Raw genomic sequence first — 19385 nt, 5'->3', positions numbered from 1 at the left:
CGTTCCAATCTTTTTCTCTATCCACAGGCTCCACTGTTTAATAACTTGAATCAGAATACATTTCTGATTCACTATTGTCTCCTGCGATATTTACCGGTGCTTCTTCATCATCCGCGATGTATGTATTATTGTCCAATTGCTGGGTAAGCTCTGTGTTCCTAAAGTCATCTTCCTTATCATTATCTGTCTCGTACACTGAATTATTCTCGAGTTCATCATCTGAATAGGTTCTAATGCTTTCAATCCCCAAACGCGTTATTTTGACTATTTTCCCAGATTTTACAAGGAAGAATGTATCGTAGAAGGCAAAGAGTTTGGCCCCTTGTGATTAAACTCTCTTTTGCTATTATCATCAACAAAGCTCTAACTGGTATCATTCCTGACCTCTTCACACTCATCCGAAATATACCCATTATCGTTTTGAATTAGATTGAAGTAAGCTTCCAAGTCAGCATTTCATACATAATATTCAATTCGCTTTAGCTCAACTCTGGCCCCTCCAATTCCATTCAACATCTCCAGTTAATAGAAATATTTGAAGATTTGTGATGCTCATATCGACGCTTCCTTCTGACGATTTCCGTGGTTTCGAATTTCATATCTTGCAGAAGTGAAAATACATTCAATACCAACACTATTAGATGGTACTACGAGAAGTATATTTCTTGCCATCCTGCCAAGATTTAGGGATGCTATAGAATAAGTTTTCCACCAAGATAACAAATCTACCTCGGAAATCTCAGTTGAATCTTATGGTGACAAAATTGGTTTACTGTCGATATACTGAATTGGTTCCCTTAATCAAGAAGAATTGGTCGTTACATGCCTTTCTCTTACTCTACATCCTATAATTTCAACTCCGGGCCTGATGATTGGCAGTGGGATCTTGGAAGCAGATTCCGTCAGAGTATAATATTTCAAGTAGTGGTACAAGAATCCGCCTTGTACTATTGGGTATAGGATTCAGCGCTATCACTAGGGAAACCCTCGTATTAATCTCATTGCTAATGAAGGGAAAACTTATCAAACAGATAAAGGCACTTAGTGAGATTGAATAAGGTGCTTCTTTTATCCTCAGTTTTGGAGTAGTAAAAGATGCATAGGAAATTTTCGGGTTAGTGCAATCTAAAAATTCTCAATGCTTCTTCAAGGGCGACTTTTTTTGTGTATTTATATAGCAAAGAAAGATAGGCGTTCAAAACTGAAATTTACCAATAAAAGATTATTTAAGAAAAACTTACTTATCCAAAACATATTTTAGTACCCAATTCATACATTTAGAAATGGCAATTTAGTAGTACACAAACATGAACTTCATAATTCTCAATCACTTGAGCCGAGTAAGTCAAGAGCATAGAAGAAAAATACTTCCTCTCAAGGTAAACTAACTCTAGAGAAAACATGAAATTTCTCCGGAAATTGAACAAATGCTGCTATTCTCACAATATCACCCAATATAAATAGTATAAAATGTTAGAAATCTTGATCGCTTAGAACTGAAAAGTGAATTCTGCACTTGGCCAGTAGTTAAAGAAGCAAAAGTCTCAGTCAGGTACAAAAGAACGCAATCGCTTGCTCTAATTTTCTCAAAATTTCACAGGTTTCAGGGTCAATTGTGTATTTGCAGGGTAGGGAACAAAATCAGAATACGGCTTTTGATAATTTACTACTCCCAAAACTAACTCTTCCGGTCACCACCCCTCGAGACCCCCCAAAACCGATAAAATTTAATTCTCCGGATTCGACACTCCGTGAACCCTTTTTTTTTTAACGCCTACCAACCCGAAATCTGCGCACATGAACCGACGGCGTGATACACCAAATACTAATCCTAACTACTAGTAACTTACCTAACCTTAATCCCAACCCACCGCCCCAAACTGACACTCCTGGTTACCACCCCCAAAGCCGACAGTTTGGTTCTAGGAGTCGACATTTGGTAATCACCCTATGGACGCCTAGGGGGCTTGAACTCGACGCACCATCTCCCTCCCCCGCCCGATCTTTTGTCCGGCAGCATTACAGTCCCAATATATACCCTACCCACCACGTACTCCTCTTGGATTCAGTTAGTACGTGTAGCGAAACCCGGGAGATTGCTTCATGGATGCATACACGGCTGAGTTAAAACACAAGAAATGGAAAAAAAAAAAAGCGCTAGTCATAGTATATCACTCGGTTAGCTGTTACGTTTTGTTTTGTGATTCGTCTTGGGTTTTGTAGACCGCTCTATTCAATTACTGATCCGAAATTGGGCTTGGACGGGTCTTGAATCTTCGTGGACGCGTTGGGGTCGAATTATTTCTCTGGGTGTCTATGATGGGGCGAGTGATAGGTTATGATTACAAGTTCGCGAGACGGACATGGGCAACTAAAACACCAAGTGTTGAGATAGAACACACTAGAAATAAGACTAAATATAAAGTACCATAATCTAATTAACGCCTACATAAACAAAAGAAACCCCAAAGAAACGCCATACACTTTTACGCCGAAAAAACCCAAACGTACCCCAACTACACCCGTCACCCCTCGACCCTCTTCGCCCTCAACCTCGCCCCCTCCCCATCCTCGCCCACCTCTAACTTCACCCACACCCTCTCAGCAACCTCCTTCATCTCCTCCCACCCGCCATCCACCACCCGCCCCCTCGTCTCCGCATCCAACCCATACCACACCAGCGCCAACTGACTCGCTCCCCACGCCCTCATCCCCCTCCCCCGCGTCTCCACAACAACACAGATGAGAAACACAAGCGACGCAGTCCACAGCGTCACCGGGTACAACAGCCACATCCACCGCACCCGGATGAACGACTGAACGGTATAAGACTCGCCTGACGCCTTCTGCGCGCTGTGGTCCAGGTTGCGAAGGCGGTTTGTGAGCGCCGTGCTGACCCGACCCATGGTGCGCGCAATGTCGGGGTCTTGGGCGAAGCCGAGGAGGATATCGGAGGTGAAGAGTTGCACGGTGCCGTTGGCGCTGGTGCGCGCTGAGCCGGTGAGGGCGGCGGCGAGGCCGTGGGCGCCGGTCATGGAGGCGTGGGCGGGGACGGTGATGCGGAAGGTTTCATTGGCGGCTGCGCCGGTTATTGTGATATCGCCGGAGGCGTCGGGGGTGTTGTGGTTGGTGTTTTCGAGGGTGGTGAGGATGGTTTCGGTGTAGGTGCCGTTGGTGACGTTTGCTTGGATCTCTTTGACGCAGTAGTAGATTGCGCACTCGGTTGCTGTGTAGCGGGGTGGTAGAGACCTGCCGTTGTCGTATTCGGCTTGGAGGTGTGCGGTTCGTGCGAAGGGGGATTTTACATTGAAAGAAACAGAGGAATTGGAGATGGAGGACTGGTTTAGTACGGTATTGAGGTCTGTCGAGGAGGCGCTCGCGCCCCAGGAGAATGCTTGTAGGCCTTGGAATGATGCGGTGCAGTAGCTATTGTCGCTGTCGCAGAGTTGGATGATCTGGGAGGTTGCGTCGTTACATTCGCTGCATATTCCGAGAGTGGTGAAGGTGTTGAAGACGCAGCCCCCGCTGGGACAGTTGAAGAGAGGGAGCACTTCGGCGGCGGTCGAGGTGCTGTTAGATGTAGAAAGGAGGGAGGCGCTGTAGACTGAGGACAGGAGCGAGAAGGACATTGCGGGGTCTTCAGTAGACCCTTGGTATGTATTGAACTCGAGGGCGCGGTTGAGATTAGACATGATTGTAAGATCGACGAATCTGCGTCTAGGGTAAGAGAGGAGCTGCTGCTGTGCAGTTCCGATTCCAAGAGAGCCGATGAGTAGGAAGGATCCTAGACATCCTAGAGTTCTTCAAGTGAGTTAGTATTAATAAGATCTGACGCTTTGGTGGATTATACACACCTCCCTCTCTGTCTCCACAACAATCTCAACGCCCCCCATGCACCTCTCGATGCCTCATTATACAAACCAACATCCGCCAGCCTCTGTGCGCGATACTCATACCTCAACCACATGAGCTGACCCATGCACTCATCAATCGGCATGAGCAGTGATGCCCTCGACAGGGTGGATAAAAGAGAAATGATCGAATTCACACTTATGCCATTACTCTGCCAACTCCAAGCGGGAATGGGTTTCTGGTCAAACATGAGTAGAACCACTGCGCTGGTAGCGACAGCGAGGAAAGAGACGAGGAGGGCTACATATTCCCAGGCCCAGTAGTCGATCCGTTGCTTTTGGGAGTGCAGCGGTATCGGGGCAGACGAAGGGAGGAGCGGCTTGGTACTGGAGGAATTCTGTGAAGATGCCATTATGGTGAAGAATGGGATTAATGGCAGTGGGGGTGAGTGTAATAGTTGTTGTTGTGTCCGGCGAAGAGACCTTATTTGAGTGAAACGGTCTCTTTGCCCCTCCGGTCGATATCAAACAAAGAGGTCAGCAAACTGCCGGATGCTGTAAGGCTGGTCGCTCAAGCACTCAGCCCGCCAATTCTACATTTCCACGAGTAGATCCTTCAGTACTGGAGAATTGCTGATTGGCCGTTTAAAGTCCCAGAAAGCTTGTCAGCACTGTGCATAAAGCTTGGTAAGGTCTCCAGCCAGTTGGTAACCAAGTATTTCGCGACGTTGAGAGAACATGTCAACTGCGCCATTGCCGTGGCGAACCACGATCATGGCTATTAATATGCACTTTGCTATGTCGCAAATGCGACAGAATATACGGGAAGCTACTCCTTCGCTGGGAACACGATTCCCGAAATTTGAGAGACCGTGCGTGCTTTCTAATGACTGTAGTGCAGTGTCTTTTATATAGCTTGGAAAGCGACTTTGTGTTATTACTGGTGGCCATGGGGTATTGCTCGAATCTAAGCCACTGAAATAAATAGCCATGGCGTCTAAGGGTTGTACGCAGTCAGAAGCTTACTTCCATGCTGACAAGTCTCTTTACGTGATTATTAAAATTATCCAGAGCCCTGTCGAAGGAGTTACTAATCGTTTGTATTGCTTAGGGGATAGGAGCTCCCAATGTGGAGCGCGAAGCCTCAGTTACACAAACGAGCCACGTCTTTGAAACCTTTGAAACGCAACGCCTCAAGGAGGAAGTAGATCGGAATAAGATTAAAATAGCGATGTCTCGGAACGAATCCTCATTGATTCGCATCGTCGACACCTTATTAAGGCGAATGTTGATAGTTTTCCCGCATTTACCGCAATTGGTGCAGAATATTGCTGTTTTCAGACTTGCACTGGTAATGACAGCGGACCGACTGAGCACATGTAGTTGCCCTGGCTGGTGTCGACCTCGATGCCTCAATTGGTCCGGGAGAGAGCCCTTAGACCTATGTAGATACAATGAGGGTTGACCGGAAATGAACCAAAGATAAGTAATTTGGATTGATAAATTAAGTCGATAAGCGTCAACGACGATGGGAAAGTTTTTGGAGATTTGGTCCCGCAAGGAATCATAATACTGACGACAAAACCTAAGTTATCGGTATGATAGAAAGTAGAGGCTAATCTCCTTGAAGAGGGGCAGCCGTGTTCCCAATTGCAAGAAGACACGGCGTTCACTGAGCGCCAGCCCGGCCTGACTGCTCTGATTTAAACTTTGGACAACATGTGCCTTTTACTACATGTGGCCAAGAAGCGGCCATCCCTGCGGATTGTCTCCTCAACCCGTCACGGAATTCCAAGCTAGCTCCAAACTATGTAACTTATAAAGTTTGTTTCGGATACGTAGCCGTTGGTGGTAACAACCCTTTTTAAGCCACGTGGTCGGAGAGTATGCTGCCCTTTTGCATTTCTCTTGGTTGGTGATTACCATCTTTTTCTTCCCTCGATGATAATCAACCCTCCTCACCGGCCGACCATTGATGAGTGCTAGATGCTGTCCCCAGCGTAGGCATCACTTTAGTTTAATAAACATGTCTCAATTCTCTCATTCAACGTCTCTCCCATTGGATACCCAAAAGAACGTGACTTTAGCCGGGGGGTTAACCTGCGTGGATGGTAGCCCCTGGAGTGTTGGTGACAAAATATCTAAAGTAAGAAAAATGGACAGAGCTTGCTTGCTACTGGTCGCTGGTCATACAGTATCACTCGAAATAGCGAGCTGATTAGATAAGATTAGATTCTCATCGGTTTTAACGGGATTCGAGGAACTTATCACGGCTCTGGCTGGGAAATTATCATGAGTTGTAAGTCTACATTCGAGATTTAGTGTAATGGAAGGCTCTAAGATCCGTTGTTTTTGTGCTTGGTGCCGACGGCCATTAAGACATCTCTTTCGTAGCCGGCAGCAATATTGCTGGCCGTATCGATCCTTTGTTTAGTTTGGATGACAAATTCTTCTTTACCTGGCTCAATTAACCACTATTCTACGCAATCAAAGTATACAATACTCCGGTGAACCTGGAGGCACCGTGGAATGGTTCTGCCAGAGATGAAAGTTCATTTAATAAAACGCGTCGATGACCCAATTGCAAGGCGTTGTGCCGCATGCCCAGTCAACCTCCCATGTGACCACCTATCGAGATTACATCGGAGCTTGTCTGACCTGGAGGCTTTCTGAGCAGACAGCTGGGTCACGAGAAGGCGTTTACCTACTCTTCTCACGGCGCTCATATCGCCGGCCGCTGATAAATCAATCTCGGCCGACTCCACGGGTAGAGATATTGCCATATCTGCATATCTGACGATATTTCAGCTCCATAAGTAGAGAAAGTATGTAGGCGGCCGGGTATGGGCGCTCTGCAACTCTAGAAGGTTGAACTCTCCTCTGCAACCGGGTTGCTCATTCGGGTTCCTCATGTGCAGGATGGCTTTGTAATGCAATGTGGGTTTCCTGGGTTTTTACAGGTCTTCACGCGTCTCGTCTATGCAATTCACTATTGCTTATTTCTCCCGCCTTTCTGGCGCTAGGTTTTCAACCAATTTAAGCCTGTTGAAGTAACTATTAACCAAATTTTATAGGAATCGCGGCCCGGAAGCTCCGGTTGAATTAAGAAATATTCACTTGCAGAATTTTCATAAAGGATAATTTTTGAGCTTAGAAGAGGCGTCTATTTCCAGGCGTTCCTGGCCGCCATTGACGTACCCATCAGGCCGGGTGTCCTGCCCTTCCTAAGGGGGTAGAGGAGTTATGTATGTATGTACGCTCGGATCAGGGGGCGACACTCCCCGACTAACGCTAGCATTTAGCCTGCGCTGCACAACCAGGCTTGCCGACACTCCGCGACAATTATCTCCAGTAATATACAATCAGCTCCCCTAACACTCTGCTGCTCCTGCCTGCATACTAAGAGTCCCCCCCGCATAAAACATGGGTGATTTGCGTGGTTCGGTTATGTGAAATCCGGGGTCACGAGAAACGTTCTCGGTAAGAACCGAGAAATCATGGCCGGGGACAGCTTGGCTAGGCAGGATTGGTGTCTAGTGACAGTCGTCGGAGTGAATGGGTTCCTGTCCCCGATGCCAGTGTGATGGGCTTATGGAGCTATGCGATGCGATGTCCCGTCTAGCTACCTAAAAAAAAAAAAATATCAACCAGGTAGTTTACTCTACTGCCGCGTTTTATGTAGATAGCTGGCCATCTTCAACGCGGGAATGAGGCAGCCTATGCGAGTATATAACCCCCAATTCCCGCTCAATTAGAAGGCACAAGTCAATCAATCAATCAATCAATCACGTCCTCGCTCCTCACTCCTCCTCCTCCTCTCTCCCTCCCTCCCCTCTTACGGAAAAATGACGATCTCACCTCTTCCTAAGGATCTGCAAAAAAAGGTCAATGATGTCCTTGATTCATTAACACTCCTCGAGCAAGTTTCCCTCCTCGCCGGTAAGGACTTCTGGAGAACCGTCGAGATTCCTGGAAAGGTTCCTAGCATCAAGGTCACCGATGGACCCAGTGGCGCAAGAGGACAGTTCTTTTCGGGAGGCACAAAGGTAATTTAGCACCCTGTAGTGGTGAATGAGTATGGTGGTGGTAGTGGTGATTCTGATTGATTTATTTGTCCCAGGCCGCATTCTTCCCCTCTGGTGTTTCCCTCGCAGCAACCTTCGACCCTGAGCTCATCACACATATTGGAAACGCCCTTGGGCAGGAGACAAAGACCAAGGCAGCCCAGGTGCTTCTCGCCCCAACAGCATGTAACCACCGCTCGCCACTCGGAGGCCGCAACTTTGAGTCCTTCTCCGAGGACCCATATCTCTCTGGAAAGTTAGCAGCATCTTACATCAGCGGAGTCCAGGCGGAGGGGGTGGCCGTGACGATGAAGCATTTCGTTGCCAACGAGCAGGAGACAAAACGATTTAGTGTTGACGAGATCATTGGCGAGAGGGCACTGAGAGAGATTTACCTGAAGCCCTTTGAGATTGCGGTTAGAGAGGCGGGACCATGGGGAATTATGAGCTCTTATAACCAGGTTAATGCGGTATGTTAATAATCTCCCTATCAATGATCGATGCAGCTACTAAATTGTTTCTTGCAGCACCACGCCGACCTGCACCCGTTCTCGATGAAGCAGGTCCTCAGGGCCGAATGGGGCTGGGACGGCCTCGTCATATCCGACTGGGGCGGAACCAACAGTACCACCGAGTCTCTTATCGCTGGTCTCGATCTCGAGATGCCGGGCCCCACCCGCCGCCGTGGCGAGCTCCTCCTCAAGGCAGTCAAGGACACGAACTCATCACCGGAGATTCTCGCCGCCATCAAGACTGGTGCTCGCCATGTCCTAGAGCTTATCGCCAGGACAGGCAGATGGGGAAAGTTCCAAGAGGCCGAAGAGCAGGCAGTCGACAAGCCCGAGCACAGAGAGCTCATTAGGAAAACCGGTGCCCACGGAATCGTACTGTTGAAGAACGAGGGCGCCACCCTGCCCATCAAGAGGGAGCAGATCAAGTCCGTTGCATGGATTGGGCCTAATGCCAACGAGACCATTGCTGGAGGTGGAGGATCTGCGAACTTGAACCCGCACTACCTCACAAACCCGCTTGAGTCCTTCACCGCGGCGGTCGAGGAGAACGATATCAAGGTGGCCTATGAGGTTGGTTGCCAGACTGAGAAATGGGTCCGCATCTTCCCCGTCGAGGAGGGACGCGCACGTACCGCACCCTCCGCCACCGAGGGTGCTCCCGGTCTCAAGGTCGACTTCTTTGGCGGGCGTGAATGCTCAGGCAAGTGTGTTGCGTCAAACGTGATGAACACCTCAAACATCTTCCTTATGGACGGAAAGCCACCGGCTCTCGGTGACCAAGACTACTCGGTCAGGATCACAACATATATCAGGCCCGAGGTCACCGGTGAGCATGTTGTTGGCGTCGGCTCCATCGGCCCCACAAAGATCTACGTCGACGACGAGCTCTTGATCGACCACACCCACTGGATCGAGCTGGGCGAGCTCTTCTTCACCAGCGGCTCAGAGGAGGTCACCCAGAAGATCCATCTCGAGGCCGGCAAATGGTACAAGCTCGTCGCCGAGACCACCTCCAAGGGACCCGATCAGAAGCTCCCTGATATGGGCAACGACAACCTCGACTTCGCCTCTGCCATCGGCATCAGGCTCGGTATCGACACCGTGCGGGACGTGCAGGAATACATTGACCGCGCAGCCGCACTCGCAAAGAAGTCTGATGTCGCGGTGGTCGTTGTTGGCATGAACAACGAGTGGGAGTCGGAGGGCTACGACAGACACACCATGGCGCTCCCCGGCAAGCAGAACGAGCTCATCGAGGCCGTCATCAAGGCGAACCCCAGCACGATCGTCGTCAACCAATCCGGCTGCCCGATCACCATGCCCTGGCTCGACCGCGTCCCCGCCGTCCTGCAAGCCTGGTACCAGGGCCAGGAGGCCGGCAACGCCCTCGCGGACGTCCTCCTCGGCAAGGTCAACCCCAGCGGTCGCCTCCCAATCACTTTCCCGAAGCGCCTCGAGGACAACCCGTCATTCGGCAACTTTGGCGACGGCGGCGAAAAGAACCAGATCAACTACACCGAAGGCGTCTATGTCGGATACCGCCACTACAACACGCGCGACATCCCTGTGCTCTTCCCATTCGGCTTTGGCCTCTCGTACACGTCGTTCGAGGTCGGCGCACCAACGGTCGATGAGGCATCGTTCGCCATCGGGAAGAAGATCACGGTGGAGGTGCCGGTGAAGAATACGGGCGCTATCAAGGGTATCGAGACAATCCAGGCCTACCTCGCGCCGAAGAAGTCGGCCGTCGACCGCCCGAAGCGCGAGCTGAAGGGCTTCGCGAAGATTGAGCTCGAGGCGGGCGAGAGCGGCGTGGCGAAGATCGAGCTGGACCACTACGCGCCGGGGTTGTTCTGTGAGAAGAAGAAGTGCTGGAGGGCGCTAGAGGGGCGCTATGTTGTGGAGGTGGGGAGGAATGTGCAGGATATTGATGGCGCTGTGGAGGTGGCGGTGGAGAGGGAGTATGAGTGGGTGTTTTAAAATGGGGGAGTGGGGGAGTGGGCTGTATATACATAGCTAGGGTTTTGTGAGATGGGTGCTGGTGAGATGGGTGCTGGTGTTTTTTTCTTTTTCTTCTTCTTTTTGTGTTCTCATGCGCATGTTTTGGTTTGAATTTTGTTTATATATTGGGTTGGGTATTTATGGACTGAATTGATGGGTTTTCATACTTGACTTGGAGTGAGCTTTGTTGCCGATGACCATGGATGATATGCGCATGCGTAGTTTATAAGGATCAGACCTATAACGAAACACTACTACAAAGAACATCTGAAAACCCACAACCAAGCGTCTGTCCAGGCCCCCAAGCACCCACTACTCCACGATTAATTTTTTTTTAAACAAAGTAGCTTTCTTTCTTGACGTGCCTTTTGTAAACACCATAAGACCTTTAGTTCCCAGCGGCCAGCGACTAATAATAACCCACGTCTAGCCAAACAACTCAACCTACCCAATCTCTATATAAACATCACACGCAGAGTGACACACGCCATATATCACCCACTAGGTTTAGATTCCCGGTTATATACATGCACAACACGACCCCTCCCGCCCAAAACACTAACCCTAACCCTGTATATTACCATTTTCCAATAAAACTCAAGTGTTATTCCAAAGAATAAAGAGTGGTAAACAAAAGGCACAAGAAAGAACAAGCAAGAACAGGGTAAGTAACGAATGACCTACTTACTGGGGACGTCACGGCGACGGCGGCGGTGGTCAACATTGTTCGCGGTTCCTAGTGGACTTTGGTTCTTGGCGGAGGGTCTTGGGGGTATGGGGGCGAGTGATGGATTGTGATGCAACGTCCCCGCGGGGGGGGGGGGGGGAGGCTCATTTTCAGGCACCGTTTCGGTTGTGAAATACCCCATAATCGGTTCCGGGAGCGCTGTAGGGTACCTGCATCGCATTATGGTTCACAATGTGGTTTAAAGAAACTACTGTGGTGGGATTTAAACCACTCAGTGGTTGTCTAAAAAGAGTACAAAAGGTACTGCAGCGGCTTATTGAGAAATTTGCGCTGCTACCCCCACCCCTGGTTCGAACCCAGGACCTAATGTGTGTGTGATTGTATCCTGGGTAACACGCGGTGTCTAACCCGGCGAGCAGTCCATTAGACCACCCGCCAATGGTGTATAATGCGCTGGTGTGATACTTGAGCTAGCTTGGCGGTGTGCCAAGATGAGGCAGAACCCCTAACCCTTTGATGTCAACCATAATATTCAACATACCATCATTGGCTTCGAGTGCCGGGGTCCTCGCCGAGTCCTGGTCGCAGGGCTTAGTCCTCTGCACTGCACATCACTACGATTTTAGGATGCCTACGACTGAATTAAAGAGAATTCATTCTAGGGCTAACTAGGGTTTCATCTACATCTTATTCTTCGCGTGTTCCAAGTTTCTTTCTAGGAACGCTAAGATGTATGTATCGACGCCCCACCACAAGGATCTCCACATTGCCATCAATATATCTATCATTGACCTTCAATCACAACATTAATAACATAATCAATAAATAAAGCAAACTTCAAGAAAGCAAATAAACGAACATAAGAAAAACCACAGCAAAAACAGCCACATCACACATAAACTACGTCTATAAACAACCCCCCCCCCCTTTACCCCTCACCCCTCACCCCCCTCCCCCAGCCACACCACCACCAACTACGCCTTCATCCTCACCCCCAAATGCATCCTCCTCACCCTCAACACCATATACGCTATCCCTCTATACGCCACCGTGGCGATCGCCAACCCCACAATATTCCACCACACGCCCTTCGTCCCCATACCAAACAGCGCCAACGCCTCCTCCCCCGTCTCCAGCGGGCACCTACCGCCGGGCAGCCTCTGCGCATCCGTACACGTAAACTTCACCCCCATCATCGAATACGGCGCCAAGTTCTGCGTCGCATACTTACTGGGGCTGAGGTAATTAAACGCCTCGAGGAAGCCCGGCATGTCGATGCTCATGATACCGCCCATGAACACGCCGATGGAGAGGATGGTGCTCGTGACGTTGACGGAGAAGCCTGTGTGCGCGAAGAGCGTGTTGAAGAAGATGCCGACGCTCTCGCCGCACGAGGTGATGCAGAAGGCGTTGAAGGTGATGATGAAGAAGAGCTTAACGGTGCGCGGGAGGCCGACGGCGAAGACGGCGAGGACCGAGAAGATGAGGGAGGTGGCGAGCTCGAAGGGGAGCTCAAGGGTGAGGTAGGCGAGGAAGAAGGCGGTGGTGCCGTAGGCGCGGTCGTCGTGTTCTTTGTAGAAGACGTCGCGCTCGAAGGGGTAGATGGAGACGTTCTGGAGCATGCCGACAAAGATCACTGCCCGGTTTGTTAGCATCATGGACTATCACTCACCCCTTACTTCCCAGGCACCCGGCAGAACAACAAGAAGAAAATACTCACATGGCAAGAACTGCTGCACAAAACCAACACGATTCTGCACCGAATAATAATCGTTCTTCAACGGCGAGAAGAACAGCGCCAATATAATCCCCAACCCCACCACCTGCATCAGTCTCGCGACAACCTGCTGTGGCTGCCTCCTCAAATTAATCAACCCTCTCCGGACCAGAATCGGGTACGCCGTGCGGAACGGCGCCTTCGCCCTCTTCATCTGGCCCAGTTCCGCGGGCAGACTAATCTCCTTCGGCGCCGCCCCTTCCACCAATGCCAGCGCCTCGGCGTGCGAAAACCTCTCAACCAGCCTCTGCACCTTCACTCTCGACGCTGCCTCGCGGCCCGCATGCTGCAGGTCCACTGTTACGAGGTCGAGCGCGAAATCGGCGGGGTTGGTGGTGGTCGGGCACTCATGGCCCAGCGAGGCAAAGTATGGCAGCATCTGGTCACCCTTGCCCGAATACACGACATGCCCGCCCCTGGCCAGCAGCAGGATGTTCCCAAAGCCTTGAAAGAGGTCTGAACGACTCTGGTGAATCGTCGAGATCACGGTCCTGCCTTCCTCCGCGAGCCCGCGAAGCACTCCAAGGATAGACGCAGCCGTGAAGGCATCGAGCCCGGACGTCGGCTCATCGAGTAGTAGGATACGGGGCTCGGTCAGGATCTGGACAGCAATGGTCACACGCCGCTTCTCACCGCCCGAGATGCCCTTCGCGAATTCACTCCCAATGAGGTTATCTGCACAGTCCTTCAAGCCCATCTTCAAGATGACCTCCTCCGCCCGCCGGTGCTTCTCCTCCTTCGACATCCACCCGGGCAGCCTCAGCGCGGCCGCAAACTGCAGCGTCTCTCGCACCGTCAGCGACGGCAGCAGTGCATCGTCATCCTGCGTCACATACGAGCACAGCGAACGGATCACGGTGTCTGACGGTAGCGCGCCATTAAACAGCATCTTCCCCGCCGAGCGATACCGCGTGGAGATCGAGCTGTGGAGCCGCCTCGCCATCAGGTTGAGGAGCGTGCTCTTGCCGCTGCCAGAGGGGCCCATGATGACATTGAGCTTCCCGGCCTCAAAGCGAGAGCTCACGCCTTTCAGAATCTCGAGCTCTACGGTGCCCTTGGTCTTGCCAAACAGCCCGAGTGACATGCCGGGTTTTTCGATGGTGAGACTACAATTATCGAGCACAACCTCGATTTCTTTGACCTGCTCCCTACCGGTGCGGGTGATGCTCTCCTTCCCGGCGCTGCGGTCTTTCTCGTCAGACTTTGGGCGTGCGGAGGAGACATTGATATCAGTGGGCTTGAATTTAAGCAGCAGGCCTGCAACAATATAAAAGAACACCGCCCACGAGACGTTAATGACTATCGGCACAGTCCGCCAGTGCTCGGGGAAGGAAAGAGAATCCAGGATGAATTTGCCCGTATACTCGAGGCACGCAGGGTTTGTCGGGGACGCATTCGTAACTGGGCAAGCATAGAACTTATCAGAGAACTCGTTCGAGACGAGAGCTCCAAAAGCATACCACTATATATCATCCACCAATCAGCACCCCTCCTCCGGCATCACAGGAAATAACTGGGGGAAACTTACATTGTACGAGATGTATTTACACCACCTCACATAGACCGGCATGGTGCTCGCCTGGATGAAATACCCGCACGCCATACTCTGCACGGTATACGACAGATTCCCCACCAGCACCGCCTCCGCGAAGTTTCTACTCACACCCACACACAGCGTCGCAAAGCTCACGGCCAAAAACTGGCCTACCAGCACGATAGCGAAAAACACAAAGTACTGCACTGGGTCCGGATCGAACCCAACCATAAAGTAGAAGATGGTGGAGAACAGGAACGGGACAGCAATATCCTCACAAAGCCTCGCAATACGTCTACTGACCAGGAAGCCAATAACGCTAACAACGCCCTCGCCGCGCTCACGGTCAAACAGCTTGATATCAATCTCACAGATACGGTACGTCTCAAAGAGGAGGATGAGGTAGCCCTGGAGCGAGGCCGCAATATAAAGCGCTGCCTCCCGAGTCCTGATCCCAGAGAGAGATTTATTGACGTCAAAGAAGATCCAGCCAGCAACCACACCCATAATGATGGCCTCAAAGAGCGCACCAGCAATGCCCATAGGGTCTCTAAACGTGATCTTGAGCCCTCTTCTCGTCAGCACCGCAATCTCCCTCCCAAGCCCAGGTCCAGACTGCAACTTCTTCCCACCACTCTGCTGCGGAGAATCACCAACATCCTTCTCCCCACCACCACCACCACCACCACTCTCCTCCGCTAGCACCTTCCCCTCCGTCTCCCGCCACCTCTCCACCAACCCTGTAATCCTCGCTCTCGACTCATCCTCTGCCCTCACACTACGATAATCCACCGCCGCCAAATCCACCAAAAAGTCCGCCGGATTCTCATGCTCCCTCAGCGGCCACCCCAGCCCCCCAAAATGGGCCAACACGCCCCCGACCCTCCCCGCATATAGCGGCCGCCCGCCACTCAGCAGCACAATGCGATCAAACAGCCCCCAAATCTCTGACCGCGGCTGATGTATCGTCGCTACCACCGTACGGCCCCTCGCCGCCAGCGTCTTGAGTGTCCGCACAACCTGGAACGCACTCGCTGCATCAAGCCCCGTTGTGGGCTCGTCGAGGAATAATACACTTGGGTTTGCCAATAGCTGAACACCAATAGATGTCCGCCGCTTCTCGCCCCCGGAGCACCCCTTGTGCTCGTTGTCCCCGATCCTTGTATCGGCACACTCCTTAAGTCCCAGCTGCAGGATCACTTCCTCGACTACGCGTGTGCGTTCCGCGGGAGTGGTGGACGCAGGGAGACGCAGCTCCGCTGAGTATTGCAGTGTTTCACGCACCGTTAGTGTGGGCAGCAGAATATCCTGCTGCATCACGTAGGCGTAGCTAACGTCCGAGAGGGCTCGGCCTCCGGCAAAGGTTGTGGCACCGGTGGTGTGGAGATTTGTGCCTGTCATGCGGGAGGACATCATGTTGAGCATTGAGGTCTTTCGGCAAAGTCAGTATCACGAAATAACAGTAGAAACTAACTACTCAGAGGTTTGGAGAGGGACAGAACAAACCTTTCCACTGCCACTGCCACCAATGATAGCTGTGAGCTCTCCGGCAGGGAAATCTGCAGACACAGCATCAAGGATCTTTTTTTCCTTCTCTTCTGGTGGTGCTTCACCACCATCGTTATTGTTCGGTTTTTTCTTCTTTTTCCCCAATGTCGAGTGTGCAGACACCGTGATTGTAAGGCCACGGACCGAGACGGCCACGGGCTCGACAGGACGGAACGAGATGTGCTGCTGCTCCTCTTCCGTTGAGGCCCGCGAGTCTTTATCCTCGCTGACATCAATGTTCGTGATGTCGTCGACCAGGATGTCGGGTTTCTCTGCATCTTTGTGGTCCTGGTGCAACGCGGGGATACGGTCCCCGGCTGGGTCTGGAGGGGAACCGGTGGTAGTGATCTCGAGTTCCTTCTCCATGGTTTTCAAGAGAGAGAGAAAGGACCGAGGAAGTCAATTAAACAGACAAGATAGACAGGATGAAAGTGAAGGATTGTTAGGAAAGTATTGTTTAGTCTTGTTGCTTTATTATGCAGTGCAATGCAGAGAAAGACGACTGCTGGGGGGAAGAAAAGACTATTTACTGTCGCAATGCTAGCAAAATACTCATAAGGAAGTAACACAGACAGAAAGACAGACTGGCAGACTGACTGCCCCCCCAGACTGACAGATATGCAGACAGACAAGCAGACAGATAGACAGATAGACAAACAGACAGGTAAGTATGTACGCAAGCTGGGGGAGAAAAAACGGTCTATGGATTCTTGTCCCTCCTCCCTCCTACTCCATCTTTCTGCTTAATACTTCTCTCCCATGTTTTTCACCCCCTACTCCCGTCCCCTGCCCCGTCCACACATTCCCCCATCATTTTCCCTCCCTCCTCATTTCCTCATTTCCTCGGCTCACCCTATTAAGCCTGATTGGACATATCGGGCGACGCCCTACCTCGCGAACGATTTGTTCGTTCAAGAGGGGGTGTCGAATTCATCCTGATTGGGGGGACTCGTCCCTGCCAGCCAGGATCCAGGCCCAGGTGAAGATACACAAATTTGCATGAACCGTGTATTTCCAGGCCTCCAATATCTCTTGACATCCAAGCACAGATCATCTCCGCGAGAATTCTGCGGTCTCATACAAAAAGTTATTATTTGTGTTCTCGGGGCAGGTTCCTTATTCTATTGCTCCCACGCTCCCCCGATCGTGGACAGCACATCACGGAGGAAATGAATCGCAGTCGGCGTAATGTCATCCCGCCCCGTGCTTGGTTATACGGCAGTGGGTTGTAATGGGTGGTTGTGGTGGAAACCGGTTAGTTCGGAAATAGCCTGGGCTGGGCTGGCTTGCTTGGGTTGAGTCGCTGACTGATGGGTTGATTTGATCGGTTCTGACTGGCAGTAACAGTATCGGAGGTAGGGTTGCAATAGAGCCTCTCTCTGCTCTGCTCCGTGACCTCTGCTCTGTCCCGTGGTAACCGTAACCACGTCGATGTCCCGTGGTAACCGTAACCACGTCGGTATGTTCGCCGGTTCCCCAAAAAAACCTCTTCCCTCCACATCCAAAACCTAGCCTTTACTTCCTTCCCAAAAGAGTCTCCATGTCTTTCCTATCATGCTGGTTGGTTGTGTGCCAGCAAAAAGGTGTGCAAGCAGCAAGTATCGGTCGGTCGGTAGCTCAAAGTGGGCGAGACACTCGACTTAAATATCGTAAAGAGAGCAAGAGAGAATAAAGTCGAGAAGAGAGGAGGGAAAGAAAGAAAAAGAGAGGGAAGTCAATACTAAATAAATAGCCCCCCGATCCCCAACCCTGGAAATCTCCGTTCACATCTACGCATTAAACCATACCCTTGGGAATTGGGGACGCGGAACTTGCCGCGCCGCACAGTGGTGGTGGTTGTGGATCTCGTGGAGCCGCGAAGGGGAGTCATTAGGCGAATGGGTGGTGCGTGTGCAGCGATCCGGGTATCTGTTTTTTCGCGCTGGAAAACGAGATGGGGATGGGATTTGGTAGGTTTCACTTTTGGTGGGAATGTCGTTTAATCCTTCTCTTTGAGTAGAGCAGGTATGTAGGTACTTGTAGGTACAATCTCTTGGAAAACTAATCGATAAATAAATAGGTAAAAGAAAGGGGGGGGGGGGGAAGGTGAGGTGTTTGTTTTGCCGGATCTAGGACGTTTCCAGGTGCCAGCTCACTCACGATGCTCTTGATCAGAACATCGCTGTTTCCGGCGCCGCTGGCCCGGCTTCACGCGAAAACTGTCTTCAAATTTTGAGGTTGAGCCTCTGTACTAGATAGTTCTGATCTGGGCTGGCCACTATGCATCGTGACCTTCCAGAGCACTACCAAACTCTAGAGGAACGTTCTCCCCGAAAGCCAGCTGCTGAAAACGTGTAAATACGTTAGGGTATTAAAACCCACTGTGACCACAACTTCACATACCATCACTCGTCCCAGTACGGCATCTCCCACCGCATCCCGCCGGGAACTTCCGCGTGGAGATTGCCGTCGGATTTGTGGAACGTTACATCCGCAGGGCTGCAGCCATTGGAGTAGACCTCCGGTCCACGGAGGACACTCGCTATCTTCTGCGGTCTTGAGTGGGACATCCAGTTTTCAGACTGGAAAGTGTAACAACCCAGAATTGGATGCTGCTTTCTATCGCCGGCCCCCCGCCCCGCGGGGGGTGAGGGGGGGGGGGGTTAGAGGGCCGCTCAACACCCCGCCCCGTTCTCCATCTGCAACATGTTTAGATATAATGCAAGAATGATAGAATTGGTATTGGAGTTGTGGATGGGTGGGTGTAGAGTAAAGTAGAAAAGGCAGGCGGCCAGCGGAGGTGGTTGATCGTTGTATCTTATCTGCATAGATGCTATGTACATACATGTAGTGCACTCATCATTAGCACGGTGCCTCTACTAGCAATGATCGAGGAAGCACTTACCGCTGCATGTTGGCCATTATCTTCGATATGTACTCCCCTTCTCCCCGTAGGGTATTTAATGATGAAGGGATTCTGGTCAGATATTTCCAGCCCAGAGTGCCTGTGATAAGTGGTTATAAGCAGATCTGATGACATGCATGTACTAAGCTAATAAGACTTGAGCGTGTATTGATGATGGTGATGATGATGAGAAGATCTAGAGAGGAACTCTCGCTCGTCTCTGGCTACATTTATGTACATGTAGTAACATATGTATACTAAGTAAGCCAAGGTATGACATGCGCGTGGCCTCTTCTATTACGACATGTACGCAAGTCCCCGCGCCTGGGCGCTGGCCATGGCCCAACGGTCACGATGTAATTTACAATTCACATTTGAAGACTCGATTCTTGATTTTAAGGTTTGGCAACTTCAGAGATTATGGGATGCCGATATCAACCCGCTCACCCATGAATGTATCTATCCACAAAAGCCACCGTATTCCCCCCACCCCCTCCACCCAATGTTCACACGTCCACCGTCCATA

At 51.0% G+C, this 19385-nt stretch overlaps 4 protein-coding genes across 4 annotated transcripts; 2 read left to right on the top strand and 2 right to left on the bottom strand.

Annotated features, from left to right (window-relative positions):
* Positions 1-2525: 2525 nt before the first annotated feature.
* Positions 2526-4264, bottom strand: H6S33_012774 (uncharacterized protein; the record flags this gene model as incomplete). The annotated part of the gene is made up of 2 exons (XM_044844583.1): positions 2526-3801; positions 3855-4264. The coding sequence occupies 2 exons, from the start codon at positions 4262-4264 to the stop codon at positions 2526-2528; spliced, it is 1686 nt and encodes a 561-aa protein (XP_044694483.1).
* A 1613-nt stretch (positions 4265-5877) lies between these two features.
* On the top strand, positions 5878-7226 carry H6S33_012773 (uncharacterized protein; the record flags this gene model as incomplete). The annotated part of the gene is made up of 7 exons (XM_044844582.1): positions 5878-5997; positions 6084-6150; positions 6529-6618; positions 6770-6788; positions 6926-6947; positions 7057-7100; positions 7154-7226. The coding sequence occupies 7 exons, from the start codon at positions 5878-5880 to the stop codon at positions 7224-7226; spliced, it is 435 nt and encodes a 144-aa protein (XP_044694482.1).
* Positions 7227-7696: 470 nt separating this feature from the next.
* On the top strand, positions 7697-10407 carry H6S33_012772 (uncharacterized protein; the record flags this gene model as incomplete). Its single annotated transcript, XM_044844581.1, has 4 exons — positions 7697-7897; positions 7972-8385; positions 8443-10332; positions 10384-10407. 4 exons carry the CDS (start codon positions 7697-7699, stop codon positions 10405-10407), a joined length of 2529 nt encoding a protein of 842 aa, XP_044694481.1.
* Positions 10408-12090: 1683 nt separating this feature from the next.
* Positions 12091-16341, bottom strand: H6S33_012771 (uncharacterized protein; the record flags this gene model as incomplete). Its single annotated transcript, XM_044844580.1, has 4 exons — positions 12091-12752; positions 12837-14355; positions 14422-15858; positions 15934-16341. 4 exons carry the CDS (start codon positions 16339-16341, stop codon positions 12091-12093), a joined length of 4026 nt encoding a protein of 1341 aa, XP_044694480.1.
* Between the last annotated feature and the right edge of the window lie 3044 nt (positions 16342-19385).

This window comes from Morchella sextelata (genome assembly GCF_020137385.1).
Source record: "Morchella sextelata strain SCLS chromosome Unknown scls_9, whole genome shotgun sequence".
NCBI lineage: Eukaryota > Fungi > Ascomycota > Pezizomycetes > Pezizales > Morchellaceae > Morchella > Morchella sextelata.
The sequence above is the reverse complement of the archived record's forward strand: the minus strand, read 5'-3'. Positions and strand labels throughout refer to the sequence as shown.